Source organism: Euphorbia lathyris, chromosome 1 (assembly GCF_963576675.1).
Source record: "Euphorbia lathyris chromosome 1, ddEupLath1.1, whole genome shotgun sequence".
Lineage (NCBI taxonomy): Eukaryota > Viridiplantae > Streptophyta > Magnoliopsida > Malpighiales > Euphorbiaceae > Euphorbia > Euphorbia lathyris.
In genome coordinates, this window is record NC_088910.1 from 111694475 (window position 1) to 111717259 (window position 22785).

At 36.0% G+C, this 22785-nt stretch overlaps 1 protein-coding gene across 4 annotated transcripts; it reads left to right on the plus strand.

Annotated features, from left to right (window-relative positions):
• Positions 1–1013: 1013 nt before the first annotated feature.
• Positions 1014–7363, plus strand: LOC136210633 (disease resistance-like protein DSC1). 4 transcript variants are annotated; one of them, XM_066001984.1, is made up of 8 exons: positions 1014–1319; positions 1599–1671; positions 2978–3519; positions 3729–4830; positions 4918–5217; positions 5328–5827; positions 5960–6461; positions 6551–7363. In XM_066001984.1, the coding sequence occupies exons 3-8, from the start codon at positions 3035–3037 to the stop codon at positions 6962–6964; spliced, it is 3303 nt and encodes a 1100-aa protein (XP_065858056.1). In that variant the 5' UTR covers positions 1014–1319; positions 1599–1671; positions 2978–3034; the 3' UTR covers positions 6965–7363. The 4 variants fall into 4 exon arrangements, with proteins under 4 accessions (XP_065858056.1, XP_065858055.1, XP_065858058.1 ...); XM_066001983.1 differs by having other exon boundaries at positions 2985–3519; XM_066001986.1 differs by having other exon boundaries at positions 1017–1319; positions 3451–3519.
• The last annotated feature ends 15422 nt before the right edge of the window (positions 7364–22785 follow it).

A 22785-nucleotide genomic window follows, 5' to 3' on the forward strand; every position in this document is an offset into this window, starting at 1 on the left:
AATAAGAAAACAGATCATAATAATTTAAAGGATTAATTACATATTTATTATTGTATTTATCATATATGTCCATATATCAAATAAATAGCCAAATATTTTTTCGTAATTGTTAACGACAGACAAATATACTTTTATGTGAATGGTAAACTTATTTGGTATAATTTTATTAGTCTAGTAATCACACTACTAATGATATATTTATCCATCATTAACAATTATAAAAAATATTTGATTGTTTATTTGATATAGATAAGATGATAATTAACTATTTTTTTTCTATTATCATAGGAATGTTTATTAAATTTAAAATATCAAATTCTGAAACAAATATTTCTTATTTTATCAAATTACAGTTATCAAATATTGATTATTTAATTTAAAAAATCTAAATATTAAAGAATATGTTTTTTTTTTCATTTTCCTACTAATTATTTACTCCCAAACTTATTCCCGACTATGAAAATAAGTTACATCATGAATTCTTTCTTTTAAAAAAAATAGAGATTTTTTCAAACGACATGAATTGAGAAGGGTTTGCCTTTTTTTTTTTTATAGCATGAATGTTTGCAAAATAAAAAATAAAAAATCAGAATGGTAAGGTTAGTTACAAAAATATGTTGTATTTGTTCAAATGATTAATAGAAATGGACAATTCTCATAAAACAGCATAAACGCTTGTTCGATAATATAGTTGTTTAAATTTTTAAGAATTTGACATGTTAAGAAGATTTTTTTTTAAGAATGCCACACTTGTAAATTTTTAAACCATTTGCGACTATTACGTAACTTACCTTAAATTAAATACACAATTACATTAAATTTATTAAGGGGTAGAATCGGAAAATAAATAATTAACACGCCATTAATATAAACTATAAATTTAGATGGTGCATTTTTCAAACAAACAGATATGGTATTCAACTCATGTTGGCCAAATGGAAACCGCTTTAATTTATTTTATGTTTTGGATTGAATTCTATAGACTAAACTGGAGATTAAAATTTCGTGTTTCCAAATATGCCCTCAATTAAGTCAATGCCCGTTCCTTTCTCTTCCACCGTCACAATGCGCGTCTCATTTGAATCATCATCGCCATATAACATCTTCGGCTTCTCAGATGAATTCACCTCTGTATAACTTGACTGATCTTGGTTTTTCAAATCTGGTCCATAATCTCTGCAATGTTGTTCAATGTTTCATCACTTAATTAGGAATTCCCTGCTTCATTTTCGTCTTCTGATCACCGAGTTCAACGTAGCCGAACTCTCCATCCCCACCGACTTTGGAAGTGTTTATCATACTCTGCCTGAGCCGAAGAGGTATGATCGCACTCATTTTTCTGCGGAAAATGATATTTAATTATAGTTATCAGTATAGTTGATATAATTTTTTCAACTTGCTGTGCCATTCCTCTTCAATTCCCTTAACTATTGTCTAATTGGGGGTTCTCTGCTCAAGCTCTTGCTGCCACTTTTAATGTTGCTAAAAAACCAGTCATTCTGTTGTGATGCTTGGGAGCTTCCACATTTTTAATTTTGTAGCAACTTAAGTAGCTTGTCTTGAGTTAATTCTTCATACTTTGTATTTAAAATCTGCAGGCTGTTGAATGGGCCATATCAAGTGCTTTAGGGATCATTGGTGTGGATTTGATTCCTAGCCGATTTGAAGAAGGTTAGATAAATTTGCATTAAACTATAGATGTGCGAATACTTGGTTTTTTTGAGATATTGATTGCAGCTGCATTAAAATTGATGATGCTTCAAATTCTTTTTGGTCTGATTGAGTAGAAAATTGGTGTTATTGAGTTTCTTAATACAAAAGATTATGACAAACCTGTTTTTTTGCTTAACTGATTATATAGTCTTGCTTTAATCTTGGCATTTGGCATGTTTTATTTTCAATCCATGAAAGGAGAATGAGGTCACCATGCGCTATGATTTTGTAGATAGCCTCTAGTTAAAGTCCATCCTGCTTATTGATTCTCAAAGAATGCTCAAGAATGAGAAAGATAAAATATACCATTTAGGTTTCTTGAATTTAGTTTAATAGATAATAAAAGCTCCTTACAAAAAGCTGACATTAAATATTTATAGGGCACAAAATCCTAAAAGAAAGAAATGACAAACATAAAAACTATAATAGATTGCAACACAAAAGGAATTACAATGAAACTAGAGAACATCTATAGGTGTAGCCGGACATACTCTAAACCAGGCTGCAAGTCTCTAAAATAAAAGGATTTATATTGAAACCAGAAAATGTCTATAGGTGTAGCTGGACCTGCTATTAACCGGATCTAAGGTAGGGTCGAATCTTGCAACTGAGCTGCTTCACCTAAAGCTTTGATTCCTGCTCTTGATCAGATCGATGGTATGCTGAACCTTGCAACCGAATCTACTTCAACAGGAGGTTCAGCTCGTTTCTGTTTCAGCGCATGCTTTGCTCCCTTTTTCCTAGGGTCTTACCACCAGACCTTGCTGCATCACCATACCGATTAATAATTATTCCATTAACAATAAAGATTGTGCAATGTATACACATAGATATTAGTCTTACATTTCGTTTTTGTGGTTTGAGAAGTCTTCTCTTGTTTTGGAAATGATAAATAACTTCTGTTTCTTTTTTCTTCATTCTTTCTTGCCTTCTAATTTAAGTGTATAATTGATATCAATACTACTCTTAATAAGGAATGGATGATATTACTAATGGACGAGTTGATCGGAGTGTGGAAGGCAATAGAGTACTGTAAAAAATTCCTATCCATATGTGACATAAAACAAAAACGTCTTATTACAGTATTAATTTATCAATTAGCATTATGCATTTTCAATTTGCCTCTCCTTTAGTCCTTACTTACCACCTCTTCTTGACTTGATTTCCTCATGTTTCTTTCCTTTCTCTTTCTACTTTAGATAAATTTCTTCATGTCAACAGGGTTTTGATTGGAGCCAGTGATCATTTTGTTTTTTTTTCCAAGTCTGCAGTTTTTGGCAATAGATTCTTCTTTATTGACCAATAACAAAGAAGCTGTGAGATGGCTTCCTCTTCCCCGGCTTCCCCATCTACTATCCAACATCGTAGTTATGAAGTTTTCTTGAGTTTCAGAGGGGAAGATACTCGCCAAAATTTTACGAGCCATCTCTATTCTGCTTTGGTTCAAAGGTCAATCGAAACATTCATTGATGATGGACTTTGCAGAGGGGACGAAATCACAACATCACTTCTTCAAGTCATCGAAGGATCAAAAATTGCAATTATTGTTTTCTCAAAGAATTATGCTTATTCTTCGTTCTGCTTAGATGAGGTTGCAAAGATAATGGAATGCCATGCAACACATGGACAGATAGTTGTGCCAATTTTCTACCATGTTGATCCATCTGATGTGGAAAACCAAACTGCTAGTTTTGAGACCGCTTTTGCTAATCATTCTAAGACTTATAATTTTGACAGAATTGAGAGATGGAAATCCGCCTTGAACAAGGCTGCAAGTATGGCCGGATGGGATTCTAAGGTTATCAGGTAATTTGAACTTTCTTATTTTGTTTTTTAGATATTCCTTTAAAACAATTTAAGGAATAAGGTGCTTGTGAATAACATATGGCCACATACTCTGTATTTTATACCATAAACAAAAACTGGAGAATAGGTAAACTGAAACGATCTTGAATATATTGTTATCACTTGTAATTTGCATGTTTCTTATGCAATTCATTCTTAAAATTTGGCAGGCCAGACGCCAAGCTTGTTGAAAATATTGCCAAAGATATACTGAAGAAATTAAAGGAAGAATTTTCATCTAATTTGGAAGGTCTGGTGGGAATACATTCACGAATTCAAGAAATCCAAGAATTATTATCAGTCGGGTCACAAGATATCCGCTTTTTGGGAATTTGGGGTATGGGCGGTATTGGTAAAACAACCCTTGCTGAAGTTGTTTGTAAGAAGATTGCAACTCAATTCGAAGCATACTGCTTCCTTGAAGATGTTAGAGAAAATTCTGAAAAACATGGTCGTCACCATTTAATAAAGGAATTTCTTCGCCAAGTGTCTGGAGAAAGTAATGTCAATGTTAACGTAACTGACATTAAATGCTATTATTTAGGTCAAAGAATGCTGCGTAAAAGGCTTTTAATTGTGGTTGATGATGTGAAGAGTTCAGAACAACTTGAATTTTTTGTGAAGAATCGTCATCTGCTTGGGGTGGGGAGTAGAATTATTGTAACAAGTAGGGACAAACATGTGCTGTTAACAAGTGTTGAGGAAGCATATATATATGAAGTTAAGAAATTATATTACAGTGAAGCTGTGCGACTTTTTAGTCAAAATGCCTTCAAAAACACCTCAGTGACAGGACATAATGGCATAGTTTCAGGCTCATTTATACAGTATGCTGACGGTAATCCTTTGGCTCTTAAAGTTTTGGGTTCCTTCTTATTTGGTAAGAACCAAGCAGAATGGAGAAGTGCCTTGGAGAGACTCAGAAAAGCTCCAAATAAAGATATCCAGAATGTGCTGAGGATAAGTTATGACAGCCTTGACCAGGAAGAAAAGGAAATCTTTCTTCATGTTGCATGTTTCTTTATAGGTAAAGAATGGAATGAGATGATACAAATGTTGAACGCATGTGGCTTCTCAACAGACATTGGATTACGTGCTCTTATTGATAAGTCTCTTATAATTGTGAGAAAGCATCATTATGTACAAGTACAAATGCATGATCTACTGCAAGAATTGGGGAGGGGGATTGTTCATCAAGAATCCAGAGAACCAGGAGGACGCAGCAGATTATGGAATCACGAGGATATTGTTCGTGTACTCAAAGAAAATTCTGTAAGATTCAATTAAGTTAATTAAGTTTTCAATATTGTTATCATATAGTCAGCTTAAGTTCACTGAACAACTGCTCCTTGTTGTTAGGGAACTGAATCAATTGAAGCCATATACCTTCACATGTCTAAAATACTTGCGATAGATGTAATCCCAAATATTTTTGCAAGAACGCCTAATCTCAAATTGCTCAGATTCTCTTGTCCCCAGAGTTCAAAATCTAATAAGGTGCGCCTTCCGCTAGGGCTTGAATCTTTTCCCAATGGACTAAGATATCTTCATTGGGAAGCCTACCCAGTCAACACTTTGCCATCCAATTTCCGCCTAATGGACCTTGTTGAGCTCCATTTGCCTTATAGTAAATTGATACGATTACCCGAGGAAATCAAGGTATATTTCATCTTATATGCTGTTGTGTCTTGAATATATATATATATATATATATGACAACTAATGTGAAAGGGTGTAAACTTGTTATAATGGTTCTCATTTTGCTACAGGACTTCAAGAATTTAAAACACCTTGACCTCAGTTTCTCAGATTGCTTGATTGAACTTCCAGAGCTGTCAGGGGCCATAAATCTTACTTGTATTAAACTACGTGGTTGTGTAAGGCTGATGAGTTTTCCTAGTGGCATTGGTTTGAAATCTCTGGAAAATATTGATCTCTCCTCTTGCTCCTCTTGCTCCTTCCTTGAGAAATTTCTGGAGATTCCAAGGAACATAAAATTCCTAAATTTAAATGGGACAGCTATAAAACAATTACCTTCATCAGTTGAGTTAGCTTTACAACTGCAGAACTTATCATTGAAAGACTGCACTCAGCTTAAGAGTCTTCCTCGTGGCATCTGGAAGTTAAAATCTCTTTTATCCCTTAACCTCACAAACTGCCCTATTTCAGACATTATTCCAGAAATCTTAGAAAGCATGGATCATTCATCAGCATTAGATAGACCAATTCTCCAAGAGCAGCTATCATCATCAGTTGAGAATCAGAAAAGGTTTTTTTATTTATTGCTGAAAAATTATTGAAACCTCATTTCTTTCTAGAAAACTTTAGTAATAGTATTTTTTTTTTCACCGTCTGAAGAGCTACCTTCTGATTTATCAAAGCTTCCTTCTGAACTATGCAGTTTATCCTTCATAGAAGAGTTGAATCTGACTAATTGCAGTGTTAGGAGTCTTCCAGCAAGCATTAAACAACTCTCGCGGCTGAGAAAGCTTAACATAAACAGTTGCCGTTCTTTGGTAGCATTGCCAGATCTTCCGTTGTCTATAGAAGAGTTGCATATGAGGTTTAACCAATTTGAGACGCTTCCAGCAAGCATTAAACTACTCTCTCGACTGACACTGCTAGATATAATTGGGTGTGATAGACTGCAATCATTACCAGATCTTCCACATTCTTTAAAACGTATAGATGCATATGGCTGCACATCTTTGGTCATGGTATCTGGACTTAAACATCTATTTCAGTTGGAATACGAGAATTCTTCCTATGAAAAGATGTTTATCTTCAGTGATTGTTTGAAATTGGATCCAAAAGCATGGAGAGAATTTTTGTCCGATGCAGAGCTGGTGATTCAACTTTCGGCCACACAGTGGCACATGCTCAGAACTAGAGACCTAAACAAGGTTTCAAAATCACTACTTTGGGATACTTTTTTTTTTGCGGTCTGTAATTGCAGAGGAAAAAAACTAATTTATATGTTCGTTGGATGCAGAGATGTGATCGTACGATGATATTGCATCCAGGAAGTGAAACTCCAGAGTGGTTGGCATATAAAACAGAGGGACGTTCAATTGATATCCCTTTGGAAACACATTCTAATGATTGTAGGTTTTTGGGGGTTGCTCTATGCCTAATTATCAATTCAAGGGATTTTTACTGGTCTTATGCTAAAATTAGGTGTGAAGGCAATGGCATTGAATATGTTTTGTGTGATAGTGAGTTTACAATGCAAGAAAACTCAGACCATACCTTTCTGATGTATGATCCACATTTCCCTTTCTGGGATTTTGTTAGCGGTCAGTGCGCGTCATTTAGATTTTGTCATTTATCAAATTCTAGAATTATGAAGTGTGGAATGCTCCCAATTTATGTCTGTGATGAGAAGTGCAAACAGAAATGTAGATAAAGATGACATAGCAGCAGAACCATGTGGTCAGCTAAACCCTGGACCGATTCTCAGATGAATTCGGGTAAACCCTTCGACCGATACTTGTGCCAATTCTGATGTGGTAAAACAAACTGGTAATCGACATGTTTCTTGTGTAATGTCAATACTAAGATTCTATTCTTTGGATCGACGAATGCTTCGTACAAGGCTTTTAGCTGTGATTGATGATGTGAATAGAGTTCAGAACAGTTGGATTATTTTCTATTTCATTTTTTGTTGTTGTTGTTGTTGAGAAGAATTGTTGTCTGTTTGGCATAGGGAGTATAATTACTGTAACAAGTAGGGATATACATGTGTTGCCAAGAAGTTACCAAATTAGATAAATTTATAATTGTGTTATGTAATTTATGTATTTCATATGATATGAATGCTATCAAAATTTTATAATCGTGTTAAAGGGATCATGTTAAACAGGTTATTTCTGTCATTAGGCTTGTCAATGGAGCGGGTAATATCCATATCTATTGGGTCCAACCCATTAGGACCGGGAAATCCTCAATGCTCATTTTCATAGGATCGGGGATAGGGAAGAAATTGATCCCCATTCCCGGGGAGGGTAATAGCTATCCCCTTCCATGGAGATTCACAATCCATTACCATTAGGGCTAATCACGGGAATATCCATGGGTATATCTGTTAATATATATATTAATATTATATAACATATTTTCTATCATTTGCTAATTAATTTATAATTTAACTTATTAATTACATTTTCAAATTTAAATATCAATATGTTTTATACAAATCCAAATACTTTGAATAAATAAATAAATAAATATAGGTAATTTCCTCAAATTTTATATAGAATGGTAGAAAAAGTTTGAATATGTGTATATATTCATTTTTATTGTGTTCTATTATAATTGTCAAATTAAATATACTAAGTTAAAAGGGAAATTTACAAGGATATTCAAATTTCAAAAATTATCTACACTTTTGAATTATCATCCTTAACCCGCCACAGTAAAAAGCCTATCTATCATACTTAAAAAGCCTATCTATCATACTGAATGAAGTGGATCAGATGGAATGGAATTGAACTGAATTTGCGAATGATAAATGATAATAATAATTACAATCTAATTATACTATAAAATTCTATTCTTAATACAACAAAACTAATGACTTAATTCTTAAAACGTCAAATAAATAACTGTAAAATTCATTCATTTTTTTTTTTTCAAATTTTCTTAACTGTTTTAATTTGACAAAAGTAAAAGAAAATATGAATTTTTGATAAAAACATAGAAAACCATTTTATTAATTGTAAAAAAAAAAAAATACCAAACACGATTTAACATGTAAATCCCTCATGATATATTTCATAGAACTAGCCGATTGAATAGACAACTAGTCAAATCTAATCTCATTTCAACTCTTGGCTTAATTGGGCCATCCAATTTACGAAATGATATTCAGAATGGGCTATTCATAGTCCAGTAGAAGCCCACAAATTGGAGTTGTATTGGCCTTTTTGTTGATGAAGGGTCATACAATAACACTAGTATTAGATTAATAAATTAATAAATGATAAATTATTAGTGTAACAATTATTCCTGTCAACAATAATTTATTTTTTTACAAAAAATGATAAATTATTACTGTAAAAATAAATGAAGGGCAGGAGAGTATTCATTATTTGATTTTAATTGAAATTATGCAGCTACCCACTAAATTAAACTTATATGATCAATGCTATTATTATTGTTTAATTAGGATCCATGAAAAAAAATTAGCAAATAATTTTTATATAACTGAAAATTTAAGACTCGAACAACATGAAATATTTTACAGATTATTTTATTAATAAGTCTAAGTTTCCTATCACATATTTTATTTTCAATATATCAATAAAAAATGAAACCAAACAAAAATAAAATGTTACATCACCAATGTATCATTATAGTATTATGCTCTCATCCACTTTAAATAGACTTTTTAGAGACTTATAGTCTGTTAATTTTTTAAACTTAGGCCAATGTGGTCTTAAGTAACCATTATTTATTTAAAGGGAATTAATGTAAATTTTTATATCCAAAAAATATAATTGATTAAGCAAACATTCTTTAACAATCCATATTAAACAATAAGCAAAATATTAATATTAATTTTTTTATAGCTAGGTTCGATTTTATATATTATAATTACTACATTAATTTATTTATGAATAATAGATAAAATATTAATATTAATTGTATGTGAATTTAATTACCCATTAATCAGATATCTCTACTCCTCAAAGATAGGAGGAAATGATCATGTCTGAACATATTATATAACATGTAAAAAATTAATTTTATTCTTGCTTCATCCACAAACAACAAAGGAAAATATAGACATACATATAAATATGCATTATCCAGTAACCCAATATTTTTAAATTGACTTTTTTTTTTTTTTTTAATTTTTCTGTTAGATTGCTATCTAGTTAAAATATTAGGCCCTTTGTTAATAATATATTCTCTAATTATCAATTTAAAATTGAAGCACTTTTAACTTCCTGATAAGGATTAATTTAAACTAGCAACAAAACATATTTTAAAAGGCAATAAATAATAAATTTATATTTATGTCTCAAAGTTATCAGCTTTGTCTCTCAATATATATTGTCTTGCCGTACAATGATGCATACATTTTTCTAATTTAATTTCAATCTGGGTACAAAGAAAATCATACTTTAGTAGCATGGAAATCTTTTGACAAAATAATTAAATCTGTTTAATTAATTAATTAGGTAAGTTAAAAATTAATTAAGGAGCTCAATTTCCAAGTTGCTTGTATATATAATTAAAAATGGTGTAACACATAATCCTTAAATATTATCCAATGTAGGGGTGCTTTATAAAGTAGACCATTTTGGATAAGTTCTTCTAATCGATCAGTTCTTGGAACTGAATTCTAGGGTTATTGTTTTTAATTTTTTCCTGAATATTTTGCATCTAAAGTTTCACTTTTGGGTAACAATATGTTCACCCATCTATGTTGTTTATAATATAAATGCAGTTTTAGTTTCTGCAACTAATATATATATATAGAAGAATTCTGACCTAATTAGGCATTAATATGCACATTAATTATATATCAATATATAATGTTTGACAAATTCTTACAAATTTCTCAAGAATTCTATTTAGTCAAAGCAAGGTGTTGAAGCACGAACAGAGAAAAGAACAAAGTTGCGGAACATGGTAATATAGGAAGAGTTGCAGATGAGATCACGCTCTTTAAAACGTTCGCATAAGTGCCTTTGAATTTTGTGTAAGCAGTCAGAAATACCGCTCTCATCCAGGATAAAACAATTTAGTCACATAAGAAATTCGATTATGAATTGCATAATTTAGAACCGGTCTAATACAACATTAAAAAGTGCGAAAATTGAAGCTATTTATAGCTGCAAAGAGAAAGTGGAAAGCAGTTTTTAGTTATTGGTCAAATGGAGGAAAATACGAGAGTAAACCAGGAATATGATAATCATTTAAGACCAAGACTTGAGACTAATTCAGCTTAATAAAATGTATGTTGAGAAATTAATTATTTAATTCAAAATGATTTTCAAAATTTTTAATTAAATCAATAATGAGAATTTATCTAAAAAATATAATGTCCAACCCAACCTAGAGCGGCTCGGATCGGTCGGTCGGACGGCGGCGATGTGCATATGTGGTGGTCAAACATCATGTAGGTACTCACTCTTTCACAAAAGTGGGATACCCCTTGGAGCACACCCAAAAGTGTGAGGGTGACTTTTTTATAAATTGCATTTACAAGTGACAATTTTCCAATGTGAGACAAGAACACTATCTATATCCCTTTGATGGACTTAAGGAAGTCTTAAGGTTTTTTTGTCTCAACGAAAATTCACACACTAGCCCAACAATCCCTCACTTGAATTTTTAAAAACATTTTACTCAGTAGTAACATAAGATCGAGCTTAAACAAAGGTATATTTTCATTTGAACCCTAGCATAGTGGATACAATTCACATTATACTAGAGTGACTTGTAGCTTTGAACTCTATCTCTGACAATGTACCACGTCTAACCTTTTCATAGTAAGGAGCCTATGCGTTTATGGCCATGCACGTCTATCCCAATATAATGAATACTCTGGGGTTTTGCCCTAAACTCATAAAAAGTGGTCACATTTCCACATTCATATAGGCGAGTCTATCAAAAATACTCTTGTAGCTATGTACTTCACTCCAAATGGAGTATAGATCATATTAAGAGTTTTCATTACCTAACACTAATATTGCTTCAGGAATTTATGCTTCAAAATGCATGATCTAACTTCTATTACATCATAACGTGTTGTTACCCATTGAACATATTCTTAGGATCTCCAGTCTATAAGTTGGGTTACCATTACGTGTAACTCGTCACTATAAAGACATAAGTCTAATAATTTTCCAAGGATCGGCCAAATTCTTTCATCAAAGGATCATCCAAATTCTCTCTTGAGCGTACATGATCTACTCTAACAGCTCCTTTAGAGAGTAACTCTCTAATGATGTTGTGTGTACGACGTATTTCTCGTTTCTTACCATTATAATAACGTTCTGAATCTTAAAGATAGCCACGGTACTATCACAGTGGATCAAAATTGCTATGGTTTTGCCCATAAGGGAATCTCAGCTAACAAACCTTTCAACCAACCTGATTCTTCACTACCTGTTACTAGTGCTATAAGTTCTGATTCCATAGTTGACTGAGCTAGAATATTCTGTTTCTTAGACTTTCATAAAACAACACTACCCATTATACTAAAAAATATAGCCACTAGTTGCCTTGGGATCATCTAACAAAGTGTTTCAGTTAGCATCGCTATATCCTTCAAGGAAAACTGGAAACATTTGGTAATATAATCCAAGTTTCATGGATCTTTTAAATTATATCATGACTCTTTGTCAACACTAGGTCTACCAGTAAATCTGCACAATAATCCCACGACATAAACTACGTCGGATCTAGTACAATTAGTGGCATACTAGAGGCTGCCAATGAAAGAAGGTTTCCGTTTCTGTTTAGAACCCATTTGCAGTCTATTGGTTTACAACCTAGTGGTAACTCAATAAAGTTCCAAGTTCTGTTTGAATCTAGAGAGTCCATTTCATCATGGATGGCTTTTTTCTATAAATCAGCACCTAAAAAGCTCAGGGCTTCTTGGAGGCTAAGTGGATCCTCCTCTACTGTGAGCAGGATGCATCTGAATTTAGTAATACCCTATAGTTAAATCTATTTTTGTAAAAATAGTTGCACTATGCAATTCATCATGTAGCTCTTCAATGACAAGTATAGAGAATCTATCTTAACTCCATGTAATCTATGTACATTCTTCACATGTTATCCATCTTCTTAAATAACACTATCGAGGAAGAGTAAGGGCTCACACTGTTTTGAATAGTCCCATTGTCTAATAATTCCTGCACCATCTTTTATATAGCATCATTTTGTATGGTAGAATGCTTATAGGGTCTAATATTTACTTGGGTTGCTCCTTCGATCAAGGGAATCTTATGATCTCGAGTTCTTTGCAGGGGTAAGGCAATAATTTTATTGCTGAGGAAGTGTGGTACTCTTTGAGTAAGGATAGTAGTTATGTTTGTATTTCTTCATGAATTGGATTATGGAAGTTGAGGGGTTGTATTTGTGCCAAGAAGGTAGTAATGCCATGGCTAAGCATTCGAAGGATATTTTGTTCAGTGGCTAACCTAATAAAAGTTTCTGTAAGGCCCTTTAGGGCATGACTCTTCCCACCCAAGATAAATGACATAACTAATGAATTAAAAATGTGGTTACATAGTAAATATGATAGTAAACAATTTTAATTTTTAAAAATTTTCATTTTGATATCGTTATCAGTCAAATTTGATAAAGTCAATAAACAATGAAAATTCTACATGAATGCGTTACGAAAAATACCACAGATATCCATCTACAAATCCGTAAAACCGCATAACATCTATTTATAATTAACCCAAGAATCTATTACACCTAATCAACAACATAACATTATCGTTATCCTCACCCTATAAATAATGACAAATCAACATATATATATGAAAGAGAACCAATCAAATAAGTTAAACAAGAGAGTTTCTATCGAATAGGAAGTCCACAAAAGACTTCTATTAAAATTGAAAAAATTAGGTCAAATATATGTGTGAAAACGACAGTCTAGAGAGATAAGTCCGAATAAGAAATTAGTAGCATTATTATAATCTTAAACAAAAAGTTAAAATGAGTTAATTGGATATGAAAAAGGATGTATACTGTCCAACAAGATTCCACATAGATGGGCAATGATCACGTGGATCCTCTCCTCTCTTAACTTAATTACATTACATGTGAAAAGTTAATGGTCCATGCTGTAGTAGGAGATTAACGAGAGAAAGCAGGAAACGTGCATCACTATTATAGATTCGAGGCCATTTTTTTGGGTGCCTTTCACATGGGGTTTGATTAGTTTAAGGCAACTTATAGGATATGATTGTTTAATGTGGAGTTACCATTTCTTTAATCATACTTAACACTTTGATTTTGGCTTTGTTTCAATTATCATTGGAGCTATTCTATCTCTTTCTTCGTCATCATCATTTTCCATACCTTCTTTCTCAAGGTATGAGCCTGCCTTTCTTGAAGACTCAACCCAACCTACCTACCTCACTACTATGCCAATAATCAACCTCATTACACACAAACTCTATTTGTCATTTTATGTGAATAGATAGTGAATTTAACTCCAATAGACTTTTAGTCCACTCTATCAACCTGCGACACCATAGAAACAATGTCAAAAAGGGTTGTTGTCTCGGTAACCCGTTCCGATGCCTGAATCGGTTTATGGAAGGACTGGATGATGATCATAATCAATAAACAAAAGTGTAATGTAAGCTTAATAGAATGAATAAACTTGTGTACCTTGAGCTGAATTTACTCTATTATATCGAGCTATAAAAGACAGTTATGAGTTGAGGAGCGGGGTGAAAATTTCTTCATTTTTTGTTTACGTTTTGTCTATGGCGGATGTCTTAGCCTTCTTAGCTGGCGGTTGATATCCTAGTCCGCCTACTATGACATTGATAACGCCTTTTGGTTTCTTCTTTGGATCTGATTTTTGCTTTCTTTTGGATCTTTTACATCTTGGATAAACATGTCCATTTTTTCGCTCTCTATTAGCTTCACTATCTCTTTTGATAACTCCCAGCAAGTTTTTCTGTCATGACTATTTTTCCGATGAAATCGGCAATAGGCCTTGGAATTTCATCCAACGTTCTCCCCTCCTTTGGTGACAGGATATTGGATGTCCCATTTGTATTGGCTTTTCTCAATCCACACGAGGATTTTCCTTTTAGGAGTATTTAAGGGAGTATATGTTGGTCTTTCTCCAGTGTTCCGTTTGTTTCTGGATGGCGAGTCTCGGGGAATTTTTTTCCTTTTAAATTCTCCTTTTCGGTTCTTTAGCATAGCTTGTGTTTCTCTCTTCACACCATCTATCTCCATGAATTTTTTTTTGACATATCAATCAGTTCCATGAGAGTCTTAGGGCGATGCGTGATGAGATCTTCCCTTAGCCTTTCACAGGAGGTGTTTCGGATCACCGCCTCTATGGCAGTATTGAGGTTTACTCTCGTGATCTGAACATATAGTTAGTTGAACTTGTCAATGAACTCTGTTAAGGTCTGGTCTTCTTCTTGTACTAGATCATACAATCTTTGGCAGGCTACTATTGGAGGAATACACCCTGTAATTTTTTCATAAAATTCACGACTTAGCTGCTCCCATCCATCAATGAATCTAGAAACAAAGGGCTGGAACCAATCGAACACTGGCCCTTTGAGGGTTGCGGAGAAAACTCTACAAATTATCCCCTCATTGGTGTGACAAACGTCCAATAATTCCTTGTATTGACACATGTGTGCTTCGGGGTTGCCTTCTCATTTGTACTCCGACAATGTGGAAGCTTTGAATCTTTGATGTCTTTCATAGCTTAGGATCCGCGCGGTGAAGGGCAAATACTTATGAGAGGGTGATTGTCTATTGGCCGAATATCTGTGTTTTGCTAGAGTTTCTAGCACTCGCTTGTCTATCTCGTCTTCCATCCTTCCCATAATAAGTGGCTGAGGTATGGAATAATCTGTTGCTCCACTTCTGAATCCGTCAGCCATTGGTTGGGATCTGATTACAAAATTAGGGTTTGGACGATCCCTATTTTGGGATAGCCTTCGCCTTGTGACTGGGTAAAATTTCCATAGTTCTCTTGGTGCGTCAATTCTTTCCGGATCTCCAAATAGTTCCCTCCATAGTGGTCTTTTAATGTATTTGGTGTAATTAACTGTTGATTCGACATTGTGAGATAATGGAGGAATCGACGTTCCAAGAGCCATGAAGGAAGAAAAATCTACAGAGGATCCGAGAACCGCCCCCTATAAAGGATAGTTGGGGCACTAGTGATGCAATATTCCCAGGTCCTAGGTGTTGAAACACCTTTCCACATGATTTTGATTTGACAAAACTATTTAAGTAAAAATATATTCTAAACACACTAAGTTTAAATGCTTTGATTTATTACACTAATGTGTTTGTTCAATGTTGAGTTAAATTGTTTATAAGACATAAAGACTAAAAGGCTTAAAGCCCATACGGAAGTCAAAGCCCAAGTCAAACAGATCAAGACCACTCGGCCCGCGTGTGCAAAACGCTGTCGTTATGAACAAAACGCAGCTCAGCGAAGAGAAGGATCTAGAAGACCTTCGTTGAACAACTTCGGAATGAAGCTGCTGAGTTGAATCGACAAAGAGTACAAGACAGCAGCTGAGCAAGAACAACTTCCAGACAAAGTGTTTCCACTTTGGGTAAAGTTCAGAAGACACAGGACGCTGTCTAGTTGACCTTACCATAAATGGAGAGACATTCTGCCGAACTGACTAAAAGCTGACCAAGGACAGAAGATACTCAAATCTGATTGGCCGAGAGCTCTGAGCAAGACTGAGTGACAACGACAGGAAGCCGTTTCCCTCCAACGGTTATTTCGAAATTCAAAATGACTGATGTCTCAGACGTCTCTATAAATAGAGCCTTTCAGTTGCTTTATTTAACACACAGAACTTGATCAAGCCATTACGCTGACCAAAAATCTACTCAAAGTTCTGTGAGAAAAAGCAAAGCAAATACTTACACCAAATTCTATATCTTTCGTGTAAAAGTCTTGAGTGATTATTCAATCATCTAAGGTGTCTTAGCAATTGTTGTTTAGGACAAATCTTTATCATTTCTAAAGATTAGAAAGGAGAGGCTGAGTACTCGGTTATAGTACTCAGCGAGAGATTAGGAGTGAGTAGAGGTATAGAGGAAGGTACTCTTGTTATACTCAGCTTCTAAGTTGTAAAAGGTTTGATGCTCTACCGTTAAAGAACTCAGTAGAGAATTCGAAAGCTCGGAACGTGTTCCGGGGATAAGACGTAGGCTTAGAGGCTGAACCTGGATAAATCTGCTGAGTAACATCTTTCTAACCTTAAACTCCTTAATATATATATATATTGCTTGCTTAAACAAAACTGACCAAGTAAAGAGGTCACGCTGAGTTGTGTTGAATTGAGTATCTGAGTTCAGGAATAGACTTAAGTGCTATCTCCTGACTCAAAGAAAGAAGCTGACTTAGTCACCAGTTGACTAAGCTAGTGTCTTAATTTACTCAGCGCGCTGTGTAATCCTTTTTCAAAGAAAAAGAAGTCAGCCTTAACATATTAAAATTTAAAGTAGTTCCTATCCCCCCCCTTGGAACTAACTTGTTACGTTATAAGGGACCAACAAGTGGTATCAGAGCTTAAAAGCTCACTGTTAAAGGTTTAACTACCTTGAGCTGATCCCCACTATAGCTGAAAACAGCACTCGATTTCTCCTAGGAAACCAGACAACTCAGATCTTACCTGAGGGGCTGTCCATTACTCGGCCTCCCCTATTCTTCGGGTCTAACTACACCTTCTGGAAAAATAGGATGAAAAACTTTATTCAGGCAACAAACATGAGTGCATAGCTTTCAATAGTCCAAGGCCCGTTTGTTCCTGTTGAAGTTGTGGCTGGCCAAACAGTTGTCAAAGCTAAGGCCAAATGGACAGAGGATGATCTCAAGAAGCTACAAAATTATGCTTCAGCTATAAATATTCTTCACTGTGCGGTTGATGCTGCAGAGTATAATAAGATATCAGGTTGTGAGTCAGCGCAAGAGATCTGGAAGAAGCTGGAGGTCACCTACGAAGGAACCAACAAAGTAAAGGAGTCCAAGGTGAACCAGCAGATGAGACTATACGAGCTGTTCGAGATGAACGATGATGAGGGAATCTCTGACATGAATGCAAGGTTTACAAACATCATCAACGAGCTCAAGAGACTTGGGAAGATCTTCACTGAGGAAGAACAAGTCAAGAAGATTCTCAGGAGTCTTCCTAAAAACTGGCAAGCAAAGAAGACTGCTGTTGAGGAAGCTCAAGACTTAACCACCTACAAATATGATGAACTCATCGGCTCACTGCTGACCCATGAGATCTCAATGAAGAATTTCGAGGTGAAGGAAAAGTCTGAAGACAAGAAGCAAAAATCTCTTGTCATGAAAGCTGACTCCACTGATGGGGGCTCAACAGATGATGAGGAGATGGCTATGTTCACCAGGAAGATGAAGAGGCTGTTCAGAAAGAATGACAAATATTCTAAGAAGCCTTACAGAAAGTTTGATAAGTATAAAGCTGAGTCCAACGATAGCAAATACAAGAAGGACAACTCAAAGCCCATTACATGCTTTGAATGTCATCAAACTGGCCATATCAAGTCAAGCTGCCCCACGCTGAGGAAAGAAAGGAAGAACGGCAAAAAGGCAATGGTGGCAACATGGAGCGACAGTGATGAGTCTTCATCATTAGAAGCTGATGCCACTGAGTCAGTAAAGATCTGTTTTATGGCTGACGAACTTGCTGAGCCGTGCATCTCTAAGCATGCTGACCCCTCCATTGCATCTGATGACGAGGAGCAATCAAATGAGGTAATATCACTACCCCAGCTCAGAAATGAAATGGTTAATGCCCTGAGTGATCTCTACACACTTGTCAAAAAGTGTAATAAGAAAGTTAGAGCACTCAGGAGGCGATGTGACGAGGTTGAAGAGGTCAAGCTGAGTGACCTCATATTCCTTCTTCAGGACAACTCAACTTTGCATGATAACATGGAGATCATACATAAGTCTGTCTCTGAAGTCCAATCAGTTTCTAAGAAACTGAGAAAGGACGTCACAACTATCCAGAACCAATTAAAGGTTCCAAACAAAAGAAATATTCCTCTGAATACTCAGTACCGAGGTACTGGTCAGCAGAGATGGAATCCTCAGCGGAAAGTCCAGTGTGACTTCTGTGGGAAGAAAGGACACACCACAAAGGTGTGCTGGCACGCTCAGCACTGGGGTGCTGATAAGTCAGTGAGAAATCCTAAACGGAAAGTCAGCTGTGACTTCTGTGGAAAGAATGGCCATACTGTTCAAGTATGTCGCCATAAAATAAAATATGATGCTTTACCTGTTGAACCTAACAAGCAAGGACCCAAAAAGAATTGGGTACCTAAGAGTAACTAGTTACATTGCAGGTAAGCCTGAAATGTGCTGAGAAGTCAAAGATGTGGTATATTGACAGCGCATGCTCGAGGCATATGACGGGTGATGAAACTCAGTTCATCACATTTGAGCGTAAACGAGGAGGAAGCGTAAGTTTTGGAGACAACAAAAAGGGTAAGATAGTAGGGTCAGGAACCGTTGGAGGTAATCCTACCATTGAGTCAGTCTCCCTAGTCAGCGGACTCAAATATAACTTACTCAGCGTAGCTCAGCTATGTGACAATGGGAGAAAAGTTATATTTGATGACACTGGATGTAAAATATACGAGGGTAAAACAAATGAGTTAATTTTAACTGCCCCTCTCATTGATAATGTCTTCATGCTGAACTTGGAGAAAAAGTTTTCAAAAACTGTATGCTTAGTTTCAAAGGAAGAAAATTCCTGGCTATGGCACAGGAGACTTGGTCATGTAAGCATGGACCTCCTGGCCAAATTAGCAAGAAAGCAATTGGTTGAGGGATTGCCAGAACTTAAATTTGAAAAAGATCAACTATGCCACGCTTGCCAAGTGGGAAAACAAACCAAACAATCTTTTCATAGTAAAAATATTGTCTCAACTAAGCGTCCGTTAGAGTTACTACACTTGGATCTCTTCGGTCCAGTCCAGCCGATGAGTCTGGGTGGAAGAAGATTTTCCTTGGTCATTGTAGATGACTTCTCTCGGTACACGTGGATCATCTTGTTGAGTAGCAAGGATGAGACCTTTGAGACATTTTCAAATTTGGTTAGAAAACTTGAAAATGATAAAGACCTAAAACTGGCTCACATCCGAAGTGATAATGGTGGAGAATTCAAAAACCAACAGTTTGTTGAATTCTGTGAAGCCATCGGCATTGACCATAATTTTTCTGCTCCTAGGATGCCTCAACAAAATGGGGTTGTAGAAAGGAAGAACAGAACCTTGGTTGAAATAGCCAGGACAATGCTGAGTGAGCATAGGCTTCCAAAGTATTTTTGGGGAGAAGCTGTTAACACAGCGTGCTATATTCTTAATAGGGCTCTTGTTAGACCTATACTAAAGAAAACCCCCTACGAACTTTGGAAAGGATGAAAGCCCAACATTGGATACTTTCGTGCCTTTGGCTGTAGATGTTTTATTTTAAGCACCAAAGATAGCCTAGCTAAGTTTGACTCAAAAGCTGATGAAGCTATCTTTTTAGGCTACTAAACAAACAGCAAAGCATACAGAGTTTTCAATAAACGAACTCAAAGTTTTAGAAGAGTCAGTACATGTTGAGTTCGGCGAAACTAACCCTGCAGGAAGATATCAGCCGCTGACCGAGGATGATCCACACTCAGTATCCGCTGATCAAGATACAGCCGCTGAGTCATACCCTCAAGGGCTGACCCAAGGTAAAAGTGAACCTCAAATTGTTTTCACTGACCAGTCTACACCTGCAGAGATTGTTGAAACACAAAAAGCACAAGACATCAATCTACCAAAGGAGATAAGGATACCAAGAGGACACTCAGAGAGTGCTATTCTTGATGCCGCTGAGAATACCCTGATCACAAGAAACCAACTCAGGAGATACCTCAGCAACATAGCCTTCGTCTCAGTTCAGGAACCAAGGAACTTCGCTGATGCTGAGGAAGATGAATTCTGGATGAGCGCAATGCAAGAGGAACTTGATCAATTCAGAAGAAACGATGTATGGGAGTTAGTGCCACATCCAAGGAGTCAGAAGACCATTGGAACAAGATGGGTTTTCCGCAACAAGCTGGATGAATAAGGAAATGTAGTCAGGAACAAAGCAAGACTTGTAGCTCAGGGCTACAGTCAGTAAGAAGGTATTGACTACGGTGAGACCTTTGCCCCAGTGGCAAGGCTAGAGGCTATTAGAATTTTATGCGCTTATGCAAGTTATATGAACTTTAAACTGTTTCAAATGGATGTTAAGAGTGCATTCCTTAATGGAGTTATAAACGAGGAAGTTTATGTTAATCAACCTCCAGGGTTTGAGGATCCTAAGTTCCCAAACCACGTTTATAAACTCAAAAAGGCTCTGTACGGCCTCAAGCAAGCACCATGTGCTTGGTATGAGAGGCTGACCAGTTTCCTACTGACTAGAAACTATGTCAGGGGCAAAGCTGATACAACCTTATTCATTAAGAGAAAGGGTAAAGATACCATGCTGGCTCAAATATATGTGGATGATATTATTTTCGGTGCTACTAATGAGTCAATGTGCAAGGAATTTAGCAAGCAAATGCAGACTGAGTTTGAAATGTCAATGATGGGAGAACTCAACTTCTTCCTTGGACTTCAAATCAAACAAGGGAAAAATGGCATCTTCATCAGTCAAGCCAAATATGCTAAGGAGATATTAAAGAAATATGATCTTGAAAATTGCAAGCCAATATCTACACCTATGGGCACTGACACTGTCCTCTGCACTGATGAGAATAGTAAGTCGGTAGACAGGAAATTGTATCGAGGTATGATAGGCTCTCTACTTTACTTAACAGCAAGTAGACCAGACATTCAGTTCTCAGTATGCTACTGTGCTAGATATCAATCTAACCCTAAAGAATCTCATTACATAGCTGTAAAAAGAATCCTTAGATATTTGCAAAGCTCAGTGAACGCAGGTTTATGGTATCCCAACACTCATGGTTTTACACTCGTTGGATACACTGACGCTGACTATGGACGAGACAAGCTAGAACGGAAAAGCACCTCTGGAGGATGTCATTTTTTAGGAAGCTGTCTTGTATCCTGGTTCAGCAAGAAGCAGGCGTCAGTAGCCTTATCTACCACTGAAGCTGAGTACATTGCTGCTGGACACTGTGTTGCTCAAGTCCTATGGATTAAGCAACAGCTTGAAGACTATGGTGTTCAAACAAAGACAATTGAGGTCAAATGTGACAACAAAAGTGCAATTGATCTATCAAAGAACCCAATTCAACACAGCAGGATGAAGCATGTCGGCATAAGACATCACTTCATTAGAGACCATGTACTCAAGGGTGAGATAAAGCTGACCTATGGCCCAACGGATGAGCAGCTTACTGATATCTTCACAAAGCCACTGGCTCGTGAGCAGTTCAGCATACTGAGAGAAGCCATTGGTATGTTTAATCCTCTTCAGTAAATTCTAGCTCTTAATATAGATTCATGCTGAGTGAATTAACATGCTGAATGATCTATTATTTGCTGAGTGAATAGATGTATGCTGAGTGATTAATGCTAAATAAATGAATATCACATACTGAGCAAACATTGGCACCGAGTAGTTATCTCAAACTGAAAAATCATCCGTTTGCATAAAACTGATCACTCAGAATATAAAACGCTTAGTATTCTAAACGCTGAGTATAAGATCCGTTGTATTTAATGCTAGAGCACGCGAATAGCCACCTAGGATGACGTATGCGCCGAATGTGTCATAAAAGCCAAGATCATTGTCAGTTGACAATCCCAAGGCAAAACTGACACATGGATTCGATAAGATCCACCTTTCACCGCTATAAATAATGGGTAAATCCCCATTTTTATCTCTTTACACTTACCGAATTCTCAGGCATAAGCATTCTCTCTCTAAAAACTCTCAAGACTTCCAAATCTCTCTCTGAAACTATGACTAAGGTTTCCGTGAATATCTCCGGTGTCGGTCACCCTAAGACCAGTTCCGATGAACCATCCAGGCAAACTACTTCGCCTGAAACGACTAAAGCCACCACACTGAGCAAAGGCAAAGCTGGCCAAGCCACTTCCTCCAAAGGAAAGCCGACCAAAGTAAGAACCTATACTAAGGTTTTCGAGGACGTCAGAGAGTGGAAGATAGACTCCTCAAGATGGTTCTCTGAGGCCTTCGTAACAACCGAGCAACCATTATGTGAATGGATATCGAAGAATGGCTGGATCGAGCTGTTTTCAATTAGAGATTCCACTTACCCTGACCTAGTAAGGGAATTTTATCACAATCTACGGGTTGCTGACGACAACCAGGACTATCTGGTAACCGTGGTAAAGGAAAAAACAATCTTTATCAACCCTACCTACCTTGCCAATTTGCTGAAATTGAAGAATGAGGGAACAAAGCTGAGAAGGAAGGGTGATCATGAAGGAACTAGGTACGTAGCCACCTTCTGCAAACCCGCTGGCCATTCTGGAGAA